Genomic DNA, 15,492 nt, shown 5'->3' with positions numbered 1-15,492 from the left:
AAGCAAAGACTAAAGAAGTCTCAACAATCCCTTATGTTAACCTGAATAAGCCCTTTTCAGGCTTTCCCCTTAAAAAAAATAGATATATATCTTGCTTTGAATCAAACTCTGAAATAAATATTACACATGGAAAATACAATATTGAAGTTTAGAGTCCTATGAAGACAACATTGAAAGTGGCCAAGCCTGCTGCTATCATGCAGACCTTCAGAAGCTGAATGAGATCAGTATTACAAAAAAAAAAAAAAAAAAAAGAAAACCCAAAACTCAAAACAAACAAACCAACCCTGACTTGTCTCAAATGGAAATGATACATCTGTTCTGCAATATATATATATTTTTCCTCGTCAATGGCATGTCTCCAGTTTCAAAGAAATAATGATTCAGTATCTGGAAACCAGGGATCCCAAATTTCCAAATTTCTTCACTTCTCCATAATACTGTAGAGCTTTAATAACCAAGCTAGTTTCTGCAGCTGCAACTGTACTTGCAGGCAGTAGGTGCTCTGAAATACTTTCATGTTCTTGTACAGCACAAATGGGCGTGGAAACATCCAGCCCAGATTCAAAACAGTCCCCCTCATCCCTGGTTTAAATATGCCGAACATCTGATTATTTCAAAAGCTGCCAATATTCTCTTTGATCAGTGGGTCTCTTCCTGCGAGTGGGTCTCTAATGGTTCCAGAAGCATCTGCACTTGTCCCTGAACAGGACAAGGAAAGAGGTGGCATCTGCTCCACCGCTCACCACGGTCTGCAGGTTGCCTTCAGTCAGAACATTCTTCCACCCCTTCCTTYACCGCGCAGCCTTCCCCTGGGGACTGCAAGGAGGCCTGAGGAACGCAGCCGAACGCACGGATGCTGTGGGAATCAACGGGCGGCACCAGCGTGAGCGACTCCACGCTCAGCGCGTCCGTGTTGTCATCCGATATCAAGGATATCGTGGGCTGCTGGGCAGGAATCAGGCTAGGGGAGAGGTTTGCTGTTTCTACGTCACTGTTTTTTACGGGATTCTTGCTAGACTTTGTGACAGCTGAGAGAGGTTCGTCAATYGACGTCGTCTGACCAGAAACGGTCATCTGAGGCTGGTCTGGAGCTGAAGGGTCATCTATCAAAGAGAACATTGAGAAACACTCAAGTTAGTGCATAYGTTGTGTGTTAAAGCTTGGTATATTCTTAAATATTTGTTAAAAATATGACTCAGGTGGAAAATGCAGTTCTGTGACGCACTATGTGTGCATATTCCTTTTGAAGGCATAGTGTAAAATGCCAGCAGGAAACTGCTCTCATTAGAAAGGAGAAAATGTATACCCTTAATATCACAATGTGCAGCGATATCTGTATATTCAGAGAATGTACAGATATTCTGTATATAGTCAATAGGATAAATTGAATCAATTGTCAAGAATAAATCAATAGAAAGAATAAGAAAGCCTCACCAGAACTGAGTAAAGGCTGAAATGAGCACCCAGCACCCCAGAGGAGGAAGCTCTTTCGAACTAACAAGGCCACCCCTCTAAAATTTTCATTTTCCCAAGAGGCTGCCTGGCCCTCCCAAGGTTGTGGAAGTCATTTTCCCATTTAGGTGACAGCCGAACTATACAGGAACTAGGGCAACACAAGGAGGAGTAAAACAGAACASTGGGTTTAACAGAGGGAGCCTGTTTGGATGCAGACTTCTGTTAAAGGCCTTTTCTGCCCATATGCTTGGAGCACTGCCTGGATAAAACCAGGAACAAGCCGTTGCATCACACAGAAAACTGATGTGCTGCTAAGTCTTCCCACCCACTGAAAAACATTTTAAATAATTACTTGCACTGCCTGTATTGCCCTTTTCTGCCTTAAAATCCTAGCTAAGTATGAAGCAAACTGATCATTCAGCTCAGCTGGATTCTGAATGAAGGGAACAGCGGGAGGTAGAGCCCAATATGGGCAAGTCTTCCCAGACAAGATGATGTTTTTCTTTCCAGATTAGGGTAATTGATGTCATTAAAGTAACAGGTATCCAGCTTCAAGCCAGCCCATTTTTAGAGCTCTTATAATAAACAGCCTGGGTTCAAGTGGACAGGCATCTGCAGAAAAATCTTCAAGGCAACGCAGTGCATATAACATCTAGGAATTCATTTTGGTTTTATCACACAACCACCTCAAAATGTAGCACTTCTGATACGATTCCAATCATTCCTGCAAATTAACASAAAACAGGAACAGAAGGCAAGGAAAAGAAAACAAAGCATGGAATGACAGGCACTCTGTTAAGTTAAAAACAAAAACAAAAAAAAGGAATGAGTAATCTGGAATATCAGTAAAAGACAATTGTTTTCTCATCTTTCTGCTGAAACAACCCAAACAAAGGTGTATTTTCACCTCAGAGAATCACTAAATTTTACTTTTTGCTGAGCCTGTGCTAAAGCTGCTTGCTTTAACAAAGAAAAATAATTTTTATAGATTGCAAACCAAAACAAAGCAAAAAAAAACCCCAAACCACTCATCTCTTTTGAGGACATCATTAACTTTGAACAACTAGGACAGATGCAGGGGTAACTCTGCAGATTCTTATTAGCTGTCAGGAAGCTTTAGTGAGAACACRATACTGATAACAGAGGAAGTGATGAAAGGTTTGCGTAGAAAAATGACTTGCTAAGAAAATATTGAAATAAAGCCTCAATTCTCTGAATTCCAAGATAAATGCAAACACTTAAACATGTTAAAACAAAAGTGAGCTTCTTGGCGGTGGTTTTAATTTCTAAGTTTACAGAATCTTAAAAAAAAAAAAAAAAGAAATATTACACACTGCCAAGAAAGTTCTTGATCTAGAAGTATGGTAAAATAAGTCACAAAAACTCAGGATTCAGATCCCAGAGGCTTACAGGGAAGTAAAGTATATGAGTATAAAGAGTATAAGTGATACTCTGGTCAGAAATAGCATATGACAGCATTATTCCTTTTGCAGGTCTGCTGCTTTTAATTGTGCACTGCACTTCTTTAATCATTCTTTTTGCTTCTCAACTCCCTACAATATTGACAAACTTCCTAAAAAATTGGTTGAAATCCTGATGGATAGCAAAACATTCTTTTGTTATGCTATGCTGTCCCACATCATTCCATGCAGGATCTAAATGAATGTGAAAAGAGATCCCCTTAATTCCACAAAGTAAAAGAAATATCTGAAAAAGAGTCTCCTTGGAAAAGCATCTGGAATCAAACTCCAAATTTCCATCCAAAATTCTGAAAATACATTAAAAAAAAAAGATAGTGGATTCCAAAAAAAAAAGTGAGCAGAACAAAAATTGCTGTTTCCTTTAATTTCAGCTGCAGTGTTTATAAATAGAAAAGCAAAAGTAGAGCTCTCCTGTGCTATTTGTCATCGATAGCAGTAATTCTTCCTCTCCTCTCAATACTCCATTAGTCTGAACTTCCCTTCCTTTCCTCTCTTACAGTATTTAAGGGCAGCAGTGGCCGATTTGCCGTAACCCGCCATGGCATCAGTGCCAACGTTACGAGGGATCAGCAAATTGCCCCTAGTYGCTGCAGGGGCAGAAAGAAAATCCAAATTGGGTATAAAATCCTGGAATATAAGAAAAAATTACAATGACAAAAAATGGATCATCATCTTGATCTGAAAMGACTGTATGCGTAATATTTCTCAGTTAAGTGAGTGCATAGTTTCAGGACAAGGCTACAAACTTAAAGGTTCAGTTTGAGTTCAGATCCACTTCTGAAAAGGATCTAAATATATAAATATGTTTTATGTAGGATCTGAAGTCTTGCAGTCCATGAAACTGGTAGAGACAATTAGCAAGATGCAACCTCACTGGAAGAAACAAAACAAAACAAAACAAAAAACAAGAGGAGAACATTAGCTCTGGGTGCAGAAGGAAATCAAATGTTGAGCAAGCTTAAATTTTGTTCTTCTATAATACTACCAAGGTTGTTATTACAGAAAAAATTCCAAAACAAATCACATGCRGCAGAATGTAAGGATGACAATTAGGGAAAGAAGGTAGAGAGGAACAGGACAAGGAAAGAACATAATACATAGTAAAGAGAGAAGTATCTTAATCTGCAGAGCAATAAAGTATGTATGGAAAACAAAACAAAAGACCCTAGAGCATTCAAAGCAAATATATAACAGTAACAAAGCATGTTCCCATAGTATGAAGAGAGTATAATATTTTCATGCCATGATGGTTGGGAAAAAAAAAAAAAAGAAATATATTCAAGTTAAAAAAAAGTTTTTATAAATGAACAAGTGTGCAATCTATTTCAGTCTATTTCTGTCTTTTACCTGCACGCCTGCCCATTGAGRAACCTGAGCCCTGTGCAGATGAGGAGAGCTGCTTTGAAGCTGGAGGTTTGATATATGACTTCCTGCTAAGCAGGACTTCCAACTTTTGGCCAGGGAGTAACAAATCATGGAAAAAACTGAGTAAGAGGCTTAGGGAAGCAGCTAATCACTGCTGCATGGTTCTCAGGATGGACAGCCAAATATTTGAGCCCCTTTCCTCAGTACCCCTGCATCTCCATCGCTGCTGTTCGCAGGGCAATCAAACATCATTATGTTCTGTTCAGCCCCATGGGCTTTGGAAAGCTTGTGGAGGAACCTGCCTGAATGGATATTGCGGGAGTTTCGGCTGCAGCTGCTGCTTGAAGACCTAAACCCAGTGTCCACCGTGACTGTCGGCCTCCGACAGACTAAACACCCGCCGTCGTCCTTTCCTGCCAGATCTTACTAGAGGGAAACACAGTGATATATCATACGAAGGCTTTAACAGCGAGACGGGGAAGGGAAACTGGAGGGAAGACAAAGGGTAAACGTTAGAGCAGCAACAAGAGTAAGTGACAAGGACACATCCGTAACTGCTGCTATCTYGAGGACTGTTTAATGCTGCACCAAGAGCTTTGTCAGTGTGGAAAACACATCTACAGACGGAAGTACTTGTTCTTTGGAAATGAAAGGGCATTTAACTGATGTTCTTTTTTTCTTACCTATCTGGAAATGTACGTGCTGTGTTTTGGGCTAAGCCTTGCAATTCTGACAGCAGTTACACTGAGCTGGAATGGCAGGGCTCTGCATTACAGTATGACTCACACCTTAAAATTAGATTAAAAGAAGATATCTTCATATAGATCTTGGTAAAATAGCATTATTCTCACTGGCAATAAATAAGAGTACTACTGAGAGGGTGACAGTGCTTCAGACCGTGAAGCGCTGCTTCCCTACGCCAGAAAACTGAAGTATTGCATTTGGATTATAATAAAGACAAATGTAGAATTTTTAACAGATAACAGCAGTTAGGATGGCGAAGCTTGGTGCATAGAAAGTTTCAGAAATGAAACTCTCAAGAAACAAAAGTATTTCTTACTTATTTAGAAAATTCCTAGCATCATAGAACAGAAACAGTCAYGGCACATTTAGATTCTTGCTCAGAGAGGGGAGAGAGGAACGGGTTCAGGAAGATGACAGGCAATGCCTTTACAGGAGCTCCATGCTTCATTAAGCATCCTCTTGCTGGTGTGTATGTGTATATATATGTATATACACATATATATTATTTTACAGACTAGAATCCAATTGATTCTGTGCAACAAGGGATAGCTCTCTACTTATTTTAGACAATTTACCATCAATATCTGCCAAAAGCATGAAATATGGCATAAACGGCACAGAAGATCAATGCTTCCTGAAGTCCTTGATAGCCACTGCTTTAGCATAAATATTTTCTGAAGTAATGGAGTCAAATGCATTTGAGAGCCTTAAACAACTTAAAAAGTAATAAAATACAGCATAGCTGAAGTTACACACGGGCAGTCCTGGAAGAATGCTAACTCACTGTAAGAAAGCTTCTTTATCTTAATTCTTGCTATATATGAAAATAAGTACCTCACAAAAGTGTATAGTTTCAGTAAGTGCAGCTTAATGACTAAAATCTGCCTAGCCAAAGAACATTTTTATCTTATGCATGGCAACACAGACATGTTCATTTAAAACTTAATATATAAACAAACTGAAAATATTTGCATATAAAAAACAACCTGACAGCAGCACTTTCAGAACCTGATGCTGCTTTTCCTGTCTTGACAGAGACTCTCCTTTCTTCAACGAACAGCTTCTGCTTTTTCCATTTTGAGGAGGAAAGACATTGCAAAAGGCTAAACTTCATCCTCAATTATTCTAAGTATGGGAGCAGCTTGGGTTTGAAGTGCCAGCGCCATAAAGTGTTGTGATAGTTATCAGGACAGTTGGTAAGCTCGGGAAAAGATTAATTTCTTCATTAAGAAGCAGTCAGTGCAACTCTTGCTCTCTTACAGTGACTGAAATATGCACAGAAGTCAGACAATTTCATTCCAGTTAAGCTCCCTCCTCACGTTAAGTAAGGATGTCACCAAGGAGTGATAGCCAGTGTTTTTAATGCAAGTTCTTTCTTGCCTGCAATACATTTTGCAAAAGCTCTTTTACATGTACCTGTCAATAGATGCACTACTTCGTGCATTGTTTCTTTCTCTGCTAATATACAACTTCTCTCTATTTCACTCTCATTCACTGCTCTACGCCAACATCCATATATGATGTTCCAGAGTCCTATGAAGCTTGGAAGTGCTTCACTTCAATCGGACCCAACTTGGTACGGTTTGCACCTCTTGAGGGCTAGGACAGCACAAGCACGGGCTTACTGCAGAAGAGCTGTCATGGTTTGAGATGTTTTTCCTTCAAGAAGGCAGCTGGAGCAGTTTTCTTGAAGTCCAAGTAACCACCTCCCCTTTTCTTGGCTGCCCTTCTYGGACTGAGCTCCCTGGGCAACCTGGGCAGATTCTTACCCTGTTCTTCAAGGCGACCACCTCATCAGCAGGCAGAAAATATGGCAGGGAAGGACGGGGAGCACCCATGTGTGCACACATGTGTGTATGTGGTTAAAACGGGATGTGTTTAAAACAAGAAGGGAGACTTGAATATGACTGATTGGTGGCAGCAGCGAAGTGCTACCACGGGGCACAAAACACACCTTGGTACCTCTGCTTGCTGTCCACCAGCTCTTTGTTATCCCCCCTGTGAAGCGGTGACAATCTTTCTTGCCCCTTCACACCATGTAACCCTTCCCTACCTCTCAGCAGAGTAAGGCAGCTCAGCTTCAATAACCTGCAAGTTAGTGAAAAGGGGCTGAGTTTCTCACTGAGGAGGAAAAACACCAGCTTTGCTGGTATTYACTACCAACGTGCACTAATCTGAATAAATCAGCTAATGCAGAAAAGCTGCTCCCAGAAACACAGGCCACCAAAYTGCTCGGACACTACAGGTCACTGCAAAGCGTGTGACTTTGTCCTTTGTYCCAAGGGCTCCGTCCGGGGTGTCGTTTCATGAAGCAGATTCTCCCACGTGTTTCCACCAGCGCTGCTGAAGGTCACTACCCCAAAGCAGCAGGGCAGACTTCTTGTGTCCTCWCAACTAGCTCTGCCAAATCACACCCTAGCAGTGCCCCGAGATCCTGCCTGAAGAGCAGGGATGTTCTTTCCTGCATGACACATGGCATTTTGAACACATTTTGATTAAGCCACCATGCAGGTCATGCTACATAAGGGCAGTTCATGCATGTAAAGTGCAGACACTGAAAAACAGACTTTTCAAAACCTTCCTTTGATTTTTTTTTTGTGAACAAACTAACAAAACACATTAGTCTCCTCTCACCAGGCTTTTTTCACTGAAGGAAAAAGAAGTGCCTGCATGCTGAGTAAGTAGTATTATTTTTGTAATTGAAGTCTGTGATTATTCTTCTTTAATGCACTATCTTGTTATACTACATGGGGAATTATGTGCTCTGCATCTACTCGGTCTTTCACAGAAGTCAGACGACATGCACTTGAAAAGATTTCTATCTGAAATATGCAGTATGCTCTTGTTGGATACTTCTGTGAACTATCATATTATTTACAGCAAAAAAGTATTTTTAAATCTTTTTTAACCACAATTTTCCCTTAGMCAGCATTGCCAAGAACTTGTAGCTGTTTCACTTCTTGATGGCATTGAGGATTCAAACAGAACAGAGGACCCAGCAGCAGCAGGAAGGGCCCTTGACAAATCCTAGCACTTCTTCCCTTTGTGCAGCCTCCTGTTTGTCTACTCCCTCAAAAGGCTAATTAACGGTAATCACTCATCAATGAAATGAGATCCTTCCACAGTTTTGAATAGGTCGCATAAAACTCCACAACTTCTATTCCAGAAATTGTTCCTACTGCAAGGATATTTTGACTATATGTGAGTTTATCATAACATGTTTCTAACTGGCCCTTGGGGGCTAGGCTGCCTTCCATACTGTTCATAAACTCCACAGGCAGCCTTTGCTTCCCCTGTTATGTGGTGCTGCTTGCAAGAAGGGTAGCCATTCAGATATATAGWGCATATTGATCTCCTGGCAGTGTTCAGGGATACTAAGGCATTTCATGACCTAGAGAACACTAAATGCATAATAAAGATTGCATCATTCCTGGTAAGACTGCAGAAAAAGTTTAAACTTTTTGAAATGAGGCTTTCAAATGAAGGTAAAATGCTGGGCCATAATAGAGGGGCCCRGAACAATCATTTCCAAGACTGACCAGCCCTGCAGGTGACTCCCAAAATGAAGGGAGAGCTTGAAAACGTCTCGAGGGGGTTTTGTTTGTTTAAATGGACCAGTGCTGTTGCAGAATGAAAGCATTTCAAGATGCTGTTTCATAAATTTCTTGCTCAGCTCCATCTTGAGGCCATCTACYATATAACTGGCATTCAGAATACACAGCTACAGGTTTCTTTACTAGTCTAACACATAAAGGAAGAACGATTTGTTGTATGGATAGTTAATTTGTAATAAATATTAAACACAAAGGCAAATGCTGCTCGGTTAGGAAGAGATGATTCATGTGAGCCCTCCCACTGTAACTTTATGCAAGCCAATAATTTCAGTTAAAAATAAAGCTGTATGTGCTAGAAGACAAATCAGACAAGGAGGAAGTCATTTAACCAGTACTTAAGCTCATTGCTGGAAGATGTCAAGTCTTTATGTCAAGTACCAGAAACCTGAAAAGATCACTATTTTGCATTGCAATATACTTAAACTGATTTACAGAAACAACCAAGTACTTTAAAGTCCTAGCATGTAGTTAATCCAATTATTCAGTAAAATAATCTTACTATAAACTAACGTATAATCCCTTGGCTCCTAGGCTGAAAACAGTGATTTAATACCTGCTGGGCTCTGTGCAGCAGAGGGAGTGGAGGTTGAGCTCGCAGTCACCGAATCGCAGCGCCCCGTACTCCCACTTGAAGGAGATGGAGATGAGAGTGGTGATGCACCGTGCTGATTTATACACTGGGCTACAGCAAAGCCTGCAAGACAGGACAACAAGACTGACTGGTAAGTAATTACCTTGGAGAGTTCACTTATTACTCTTCTTCTTCTCATAAGCCAAACATTCTCCAATCTAGAACACAAAAAAAATTAACAGAGTGTCTGACAGCTSTTTTTAAACAAGTTTTCTTCTGTCTTCCCTCATGTTGTTCTGATTGTGGCTTTTTCTCCTATTCTGATATGATCCAGCAATTCTTCCTCCTTCCACTCACTTCAGTCTTTGACAGCTGGCAAGTCTCTTCAGTTCTTTCCCTCCTCCATACATAGGAATTGTGCACTTGCTCCTTCAAGGTTTCCAAAAGGGCACAGGGCCTTCGGCTTGCACGCACATATTGGTGCATGCAGACAATAAGCTGGATTGTCTACGAGACTTTCAAATTAAATGTAAACTAATAAATTTCAGACMTTTACAGATAGCGAAGGCACACGATTGCCTGGGACTTCACCTCAACATGAACAGAAACACAGGAGCCTCTTTGGGAGACTGCTGGAACTCGCTGAAACACTGGCCTAGCACACAGGAGTCATTTGTGGAAAGAGGCTGAAAGGAGGGAGGTGACAGGCAAAGAAGGACCAAAAARAAGTCAGGTGTTCCAAAAGTACCTTGTTTTAGCAGTTTTTTCCTCCTTGCTTTCTACAAAGGGCAAATATACTCATTTGTTGTTTCAAATACCTTATTTGCAGTAGAATTACCTAAAATAGCTGTAACATGTATAGTAGGGAACAGCCAACAACACAACACTTGCTGTCTTCACTACACAGGGAGAAGTACCCGACATTCAGGTATGGATAGAGCAAATGCACCACCCAATAGTTTATTTCTTTATAGAGCAGCCTCTCAGGGCACTGGAGGGATTAGTCACCTCCTTTAGAGAAACTCCCATCTGGGGAGTTTGCAGGCGACCTTCAGCAAGCAGCCAGGCAAAACTTTCTTTACTAACTCTCCTTTAATCCAAGAAAAAAATTACCATCACTGAAGGAAATGGAACTTGTTTCTATTAAAACAGTGAACATTTTGCTATATTGGCTTTTCCCCCCCATAGTATAAGTTCTGCATAACTCAAACAACAGGGGTTTTTAAGAAACAAGTACACAAAAGTGTTGATTGTTCAGTCATTTTGGAAACAAGCCTCCAAGAAACTTCTATTAAACTAAAAATCACAGATAAGCACAAAGACTTGTGTGAAAATCTGGGACAGAGAGGAATCCTCTTCCACTGTTTACTGTAGATAAGGTAAAAAGATCAAGCATCTAATTTATAATCAGAGGCAAGAGAGGTAGCAATATATTTATTTTACCATTTTTGCTGGCTACCACCAGTAGCATTTGGAAAAGACAGCATTTAAAACACACATACTGTGTGCACATTTGAAAGCTTGTACTGTGTCCAATTCTTCATACTTGATTTGGGAGAAGAGCTTCACATGCTGCTTCTCTCCAGGCTTGCAAGTCACCCACTGAAAGACTCCAGTTCCTGGAGTTCAAAGCAAGTGAGCTGCGGTTTGAACCGGCTGCCATGTGCCAATAAACAAATAAGTAAATAAAATCAGGAGATGAAGTCACTTGTTATGGCTCAGGGTGTACTCCGAGAGAAGGYTGATCCTGCAATAGCAAGATAATATCCAGAGTGCTGGCATCCTTTCAACCACACCTCTTCCATGGAAGTCTTACGTCAAAAACAGTAAGGAAATACATTTTTGTGATGCAGCCTAAATTTGCCTTTTGGAAAACCTGACCTGGAATATGAAAGCTTGTATTATTTGTGTTCTCCACATGCAGGACACCTGGCAAAAGTGTCACAGGACGGCAGAACACGCGCGGGCTCGTACGGCCTGGACTGCGTTTCAGTGCCTGCTCTTCGTCTGTGCACGGCGCGGATGGAGAAACACGGAGCTTTGCACAGCGACTGGCAGCTAGCAGTGACAACGTGCATCTTTTTGAACCAATACAGCAAAATTCAGTGGTTTCAAACAGCACGAGGTTCAACTTACAAAAATAAGGGGAAAGTTTCGTTATTTGGAGGTAAAAAAACTCCACAGAGAGGTCAGTTGGAAGAGGAAACGAGGAGCTGACAGAAAGCAAACCTCGGTTCAGAATTATCCCTCCCATCYTGTTCAAAGCTGATGTTTTAGGAGCAGTCCTGGGCTTTTTCTGTCTTGTTAGTGCTCAGTATCCCAGCTATCTGGATGCACTGGAGAGATGATCCTAACTGATTCAGCACAAGAAATGTGCACAACTGACTGACGTGCTRCATACCAAACGTGTGCAACATGATGATTCATATTTCAACTCAATTTGTAAAGGATGACAAAGTATTAAGACACTTTCAGAGCTTTTGGAGAAACCACTATTGAAATATACCTCACCTGGTATATACACACCCTGATATTACCTGTTCTCCTGTGAGTAAATCATAGAATCATAGAATGCCGAAGGTTGGAAGGGACCTCAGAGGTCATCGAGTCCAACCTCCCCTGCTCAAGCAGGGTCACCTAGAGCACGTGGCACAGGCTTTTCCATAAGCCTCATCCTGAAACTGTGTTCAGACACACATCACATGTAAAAACTCTTCACTTTTAACACRAATGGTATAGTTCAGCTTTTGCAGATGTAAGCCACAAAATTTAAGAGCAGCAGGCAAAAAAGTTAATCTCACTATTAACAATTCCCAACAGCTCAGTGAAACTGAGTAAATTGGAAGTGCAAGACAAACTATTTATGTTCACTAGATGCTGTATCAGCTACTGCTAATGGTCTGACCTGTTAATTGAATATTATAAACTGGAGGTTTGAGGCCCTAGGAAACCGAACATATAGAAAGAACTACTGAATTTACATTAAGCTCTCCAACTGTAGTTATCATTACTTATTTGTATTTAAAATATTATACTGGATATTCATGTGGAACTCAAGCTGATTATAAAGTGTGACCTCTCCTACATACATTCCCTGGTTCCTTCAGACTTCTCTGCAGCGATCCCAATGCTTTTATGGCTGTGCACACCAAGCCTTGTGAGCAGCAACATCTCCTACAGAGCCAAGGGATTTTCGTTCAAGATATGGGTGGCATCACCCAATTTCTGCACACTGCAAGGGCAAAAAGGATACACCATTTATGCACCAGCTTCCCAGAATCCTGCTGCATGCCTCAGGAAGCTTATTCCAAAGCAGAGAGCCTCCCCAACAAAACCTACCAGAGAATTCAAAGGCTGAACCATAAACATTTAGACTGGAGGTCTATTTGCAGTTTTTGAATGTTTTACTTCAGAGTAGCAAACCATGGCTATTTTTCTACTTCAGAAGCAGTCCACATGCCTCAACAATTTTGGGGAAAAGAATCATTTTAACACCGTGGCCAGCAACCTTCTGATAATGCCACACATGATAATGAGTGCTGTCTTACCTGGAACTTTGTCCACGGAGGCAAAAACAGACCGCTGCACTGCAGGATCACTGCTACCACGCCGGGACTGATCATAAAATCTGAATGGAAGGTGTTGTGACATAGCTGCAGAGCTGTGTCCAAAACCCAGAACCTCAGTTGAAGGCTGGACAGGAAGATCCAGGAGAGCTACGTTTAATAACAATTGATAACTTTTGTTACCCAAAAATACATAAGAGGAAGAAGAAGTGAAAATAAAATGCAGTTGGCCCAGAAACTTAACACTATCAGCAGACTGCTTAAAAATGCACTTGCATTTACTTATTAACTACAGTATACAGTTTATTAACTACTGGAAAGGACAGCAAATGTTGAGAAATCCAGCTGCTAGCTTTTCAGATTGTTCACTGCCATCATGCCCAAGCATTAAGCATTATAGCACCATGACAGGCAATTCCTCCTTTTTCATCCACTCTTTGATGTGATGCTTATCACTCAKATATCTAAATATAAATTTTACTCCAATAAAAACTACTGGAAACTCAAACCTGTTTAAGTTCTTAAGGGCCCTCTCACTTCTGATTTTTTTTGCAAACCAATCTTGCCTTTCAGTGTGATTTACGATTTGAAAACAACCACTAACCTGCTATTCTCTGCATTTTCATACGCCGAGCCTGGATCCGACCTTTAGCAAGACGCTGCTTTGCTATAATACAGCGAATGTGATCCGAAAAAATAAACGTAGCTTGAAGGATAGGGAAGGGCTTAGAATGAGGACTAGAAGCAGGTTTATGAATTATGATGTTCAGAGCCCTACTGTCATCTTCTATTCCTGTTACCTGCATATCCTGAAAAGAAACAGAAGAAAGTAACTTCTGAAAAAGTTARCATTTAAACCTAGAGATTGAGGAGGATTTTTTTAATGATTAAATCATCACTTAAAACTCTTAAGAAAACTTTTATTATTCAAGAATTTAGAAATTGGTACTTTTAGATGTTAAGTCAGTCAAAAATCTGTTTCAGTTACTTAGGCATTGTAAACTTTCAGGAAATAAAAGCATTAATGCTGCTGTAAGGTAAGGAACAGACATAAATGAAAYCTTTCTAAGCTTTTGAAAGTAGCTGTATAAGCAGAGGTCATGGTAAACCTGTCACCCTCCCTCCTTTCATAGGAGGATCAGAACTCCAACACTATTGTGTTGAGAAAAAAAGCACTTGGGGCTCAATCCTAATTCTGTAGGATTTCAGTGATCAGACAAACACACCCTGTTAACAAGTAGGGATGGTCTTTGAAATATAGTGGGAGAGGCACCTCATTTTTAAGTGTCCCTCTATTTAGCCATATAAACTTTATAAAACTGAAAACTCTTAAAAGCACAAATTACTTATGTAACAGCAGAAGCAGGTAAGCATGCAACAAAGCTCAAGTGTAAGATAATATTGATATTCATATACCAATATTAATGGTGGCATTATACTGCTTGAATACAGTTTGTCACCTGAGCAAAATACATGTATGCAGGTTAAAAACCTCCCTTACCTGCAAAAGACCCGCAAACTTCACGACTCCCCAGCCAAGTCGGGCAACATCTGGCTCCACCAAGCTCATCTGGTAAATGTCCACAGCCAGGAACCTTTGAACTTGYCCCCCATCTTTTGTTATCACCGTACAGGCAATGAGATCACTGTTATCTGGAAGAGAGGCAAACGTGAAAGGGTTAACACACAAAGCACAATCATCTGTTACACTCACAGTCACACTGAAGGAACAGGGTATGTTTTCACTATAGTGGCCCAAGCATCTTACAGGTTATTTATTGATACATGCTTCTTCTCTTTTACCTTGTTCTCTTTTACTACTGTCATCACTGCCTTTAGGTATAAATGGTCACTTAATTTCAGGACATACTTGCATCAATRTTGGTTTCACCGAATGAATGGAAGTCTAAAAGTCTGTTGAAAGACACAGTCCTTCGTCACTGCAGAGAGGTTTTCATAAAACTAAGCTGCATTCGGACTTTCTTTTTTCCTTTTTTTTTTCCTCTTTTTTTTTTTTTTTTTGCTACTACTAGAAAGTTTATTCTGAAATTTGATGCCGATTTTCACAAGTCTTCTGACTTCAAGGCTACATGGACTCTCCAAACAAGCTGTATCATTTTTTTTTCCAATACTGGCTACATGAGCTGACATCTTTTCCTTAATGCATCTGCTTTATGGATATATATTCCRCAACCATTTCCCTTAACCATTACACTAAGCCAAGAACAAACCCTTGAACTCCAGGGTTGCCCAAACCCTTGAACAAGCCCTAGACCGCAGGCTTCAAGAAATAAATACCCTGTTTCCTGATGTTTTCAAAATCTTGTTGCATCTGTTCCAGTTCAAACCCATCAATCTTGGGAAACAACTGGAATCCCACTCTTTACACCAGCTGAAGTCTACTGAGCATCCCATAAACTGGCACAAAYCTCTGCTAGGAGGCTTTTGCTGATCTTACTAAATTGCTTTTTCTTTGCTTCAAATTAATACAATCACCTAAATACAGGTCTTCCCTCACGACCAACCGCCATGACTATGGCAAATAAGAGCTTCTCACGTGCACATGCTTCACACTACGGTGTTTATCCTCTCTGCATTTCACGTGCTAGACACCACTCCTCCCAGTTTGATGGATTTGTAAGTTAAACTACCATGTCACAAGATTTACTGACTAAAAAGAAAAGCTACTGAAG

General features: G+C 40.5%; 1 protein-coding gene across 4 annotated transcripts in view; it reads right to left on the bottom strand.

The window, feature by feature from the left end:
- Nucleotides 1–435: 435 nt before the first annotated feature.
- CLEC16A (C-type lectin domain containing 16A) overlaps nucleotides 436–15,492 on the bottom strand; it is a 51,317-nt gene continuing 36,260 nt past the window's right edge. For 2 of the 4 annotated variants that reach the window (XM_026051960.1, XM_026051961.1), the window contains 5 exons: nucleotides 14,301–14,452; nucleotides 13,404–13,608; nucleotides 12,782–12,949; nucleotides 9,216–9,356; nucleotides 436–1,106 (listed from right to left, as the gene is read on the bottom strand). In XM_026051960.1, the coding sequence (XP_025907745.1) occupies nucleotides 766–1,106; nucleotides 9,216–9,356; nucleotides 12,782–12,949; nucleotides 13,404–13,608; nucleotides 14,301–14,452 (1,007 nt within the window). In that variant the 3' untranslated portion in view covers nucleotides 436–765. Of the gene's footprint in view, nucleotides 1,107–4,606; nucleotides 4,731–9,215; nucleotides 9,357–12,781; nucleotides 12,950–13,403; nucleotides 13,609–14,300; nucleotides 14,453–15,492 lie in introns of those variants that run through there. The other 2 variants (XM_026051962.1, XM_026051963.1) reach the window with 2 other exon arrangements.

Source organism: Nothoprocta perdicaria, unplaced genomic scaffold (assembly GCF_003342845.1).
Source record: "Nothoprocta perdicaria isolate Ctin4 unplaced genomic scaffold, notPer1 scaffold_81, whole genome shotgun sequence".
In the NCBI taxonomy this organism is placed as follows: Eukaryota; Metazoa; Chordata; class Aves; order Tinamiformes; family Tinamidae; genus Nothoprocta; species Nothoprocta perdicaria.
Note: the sequence above shows the minus strand (reverse complement) of the source record. Positions and strands in the feature narration are given on the sequence as shown.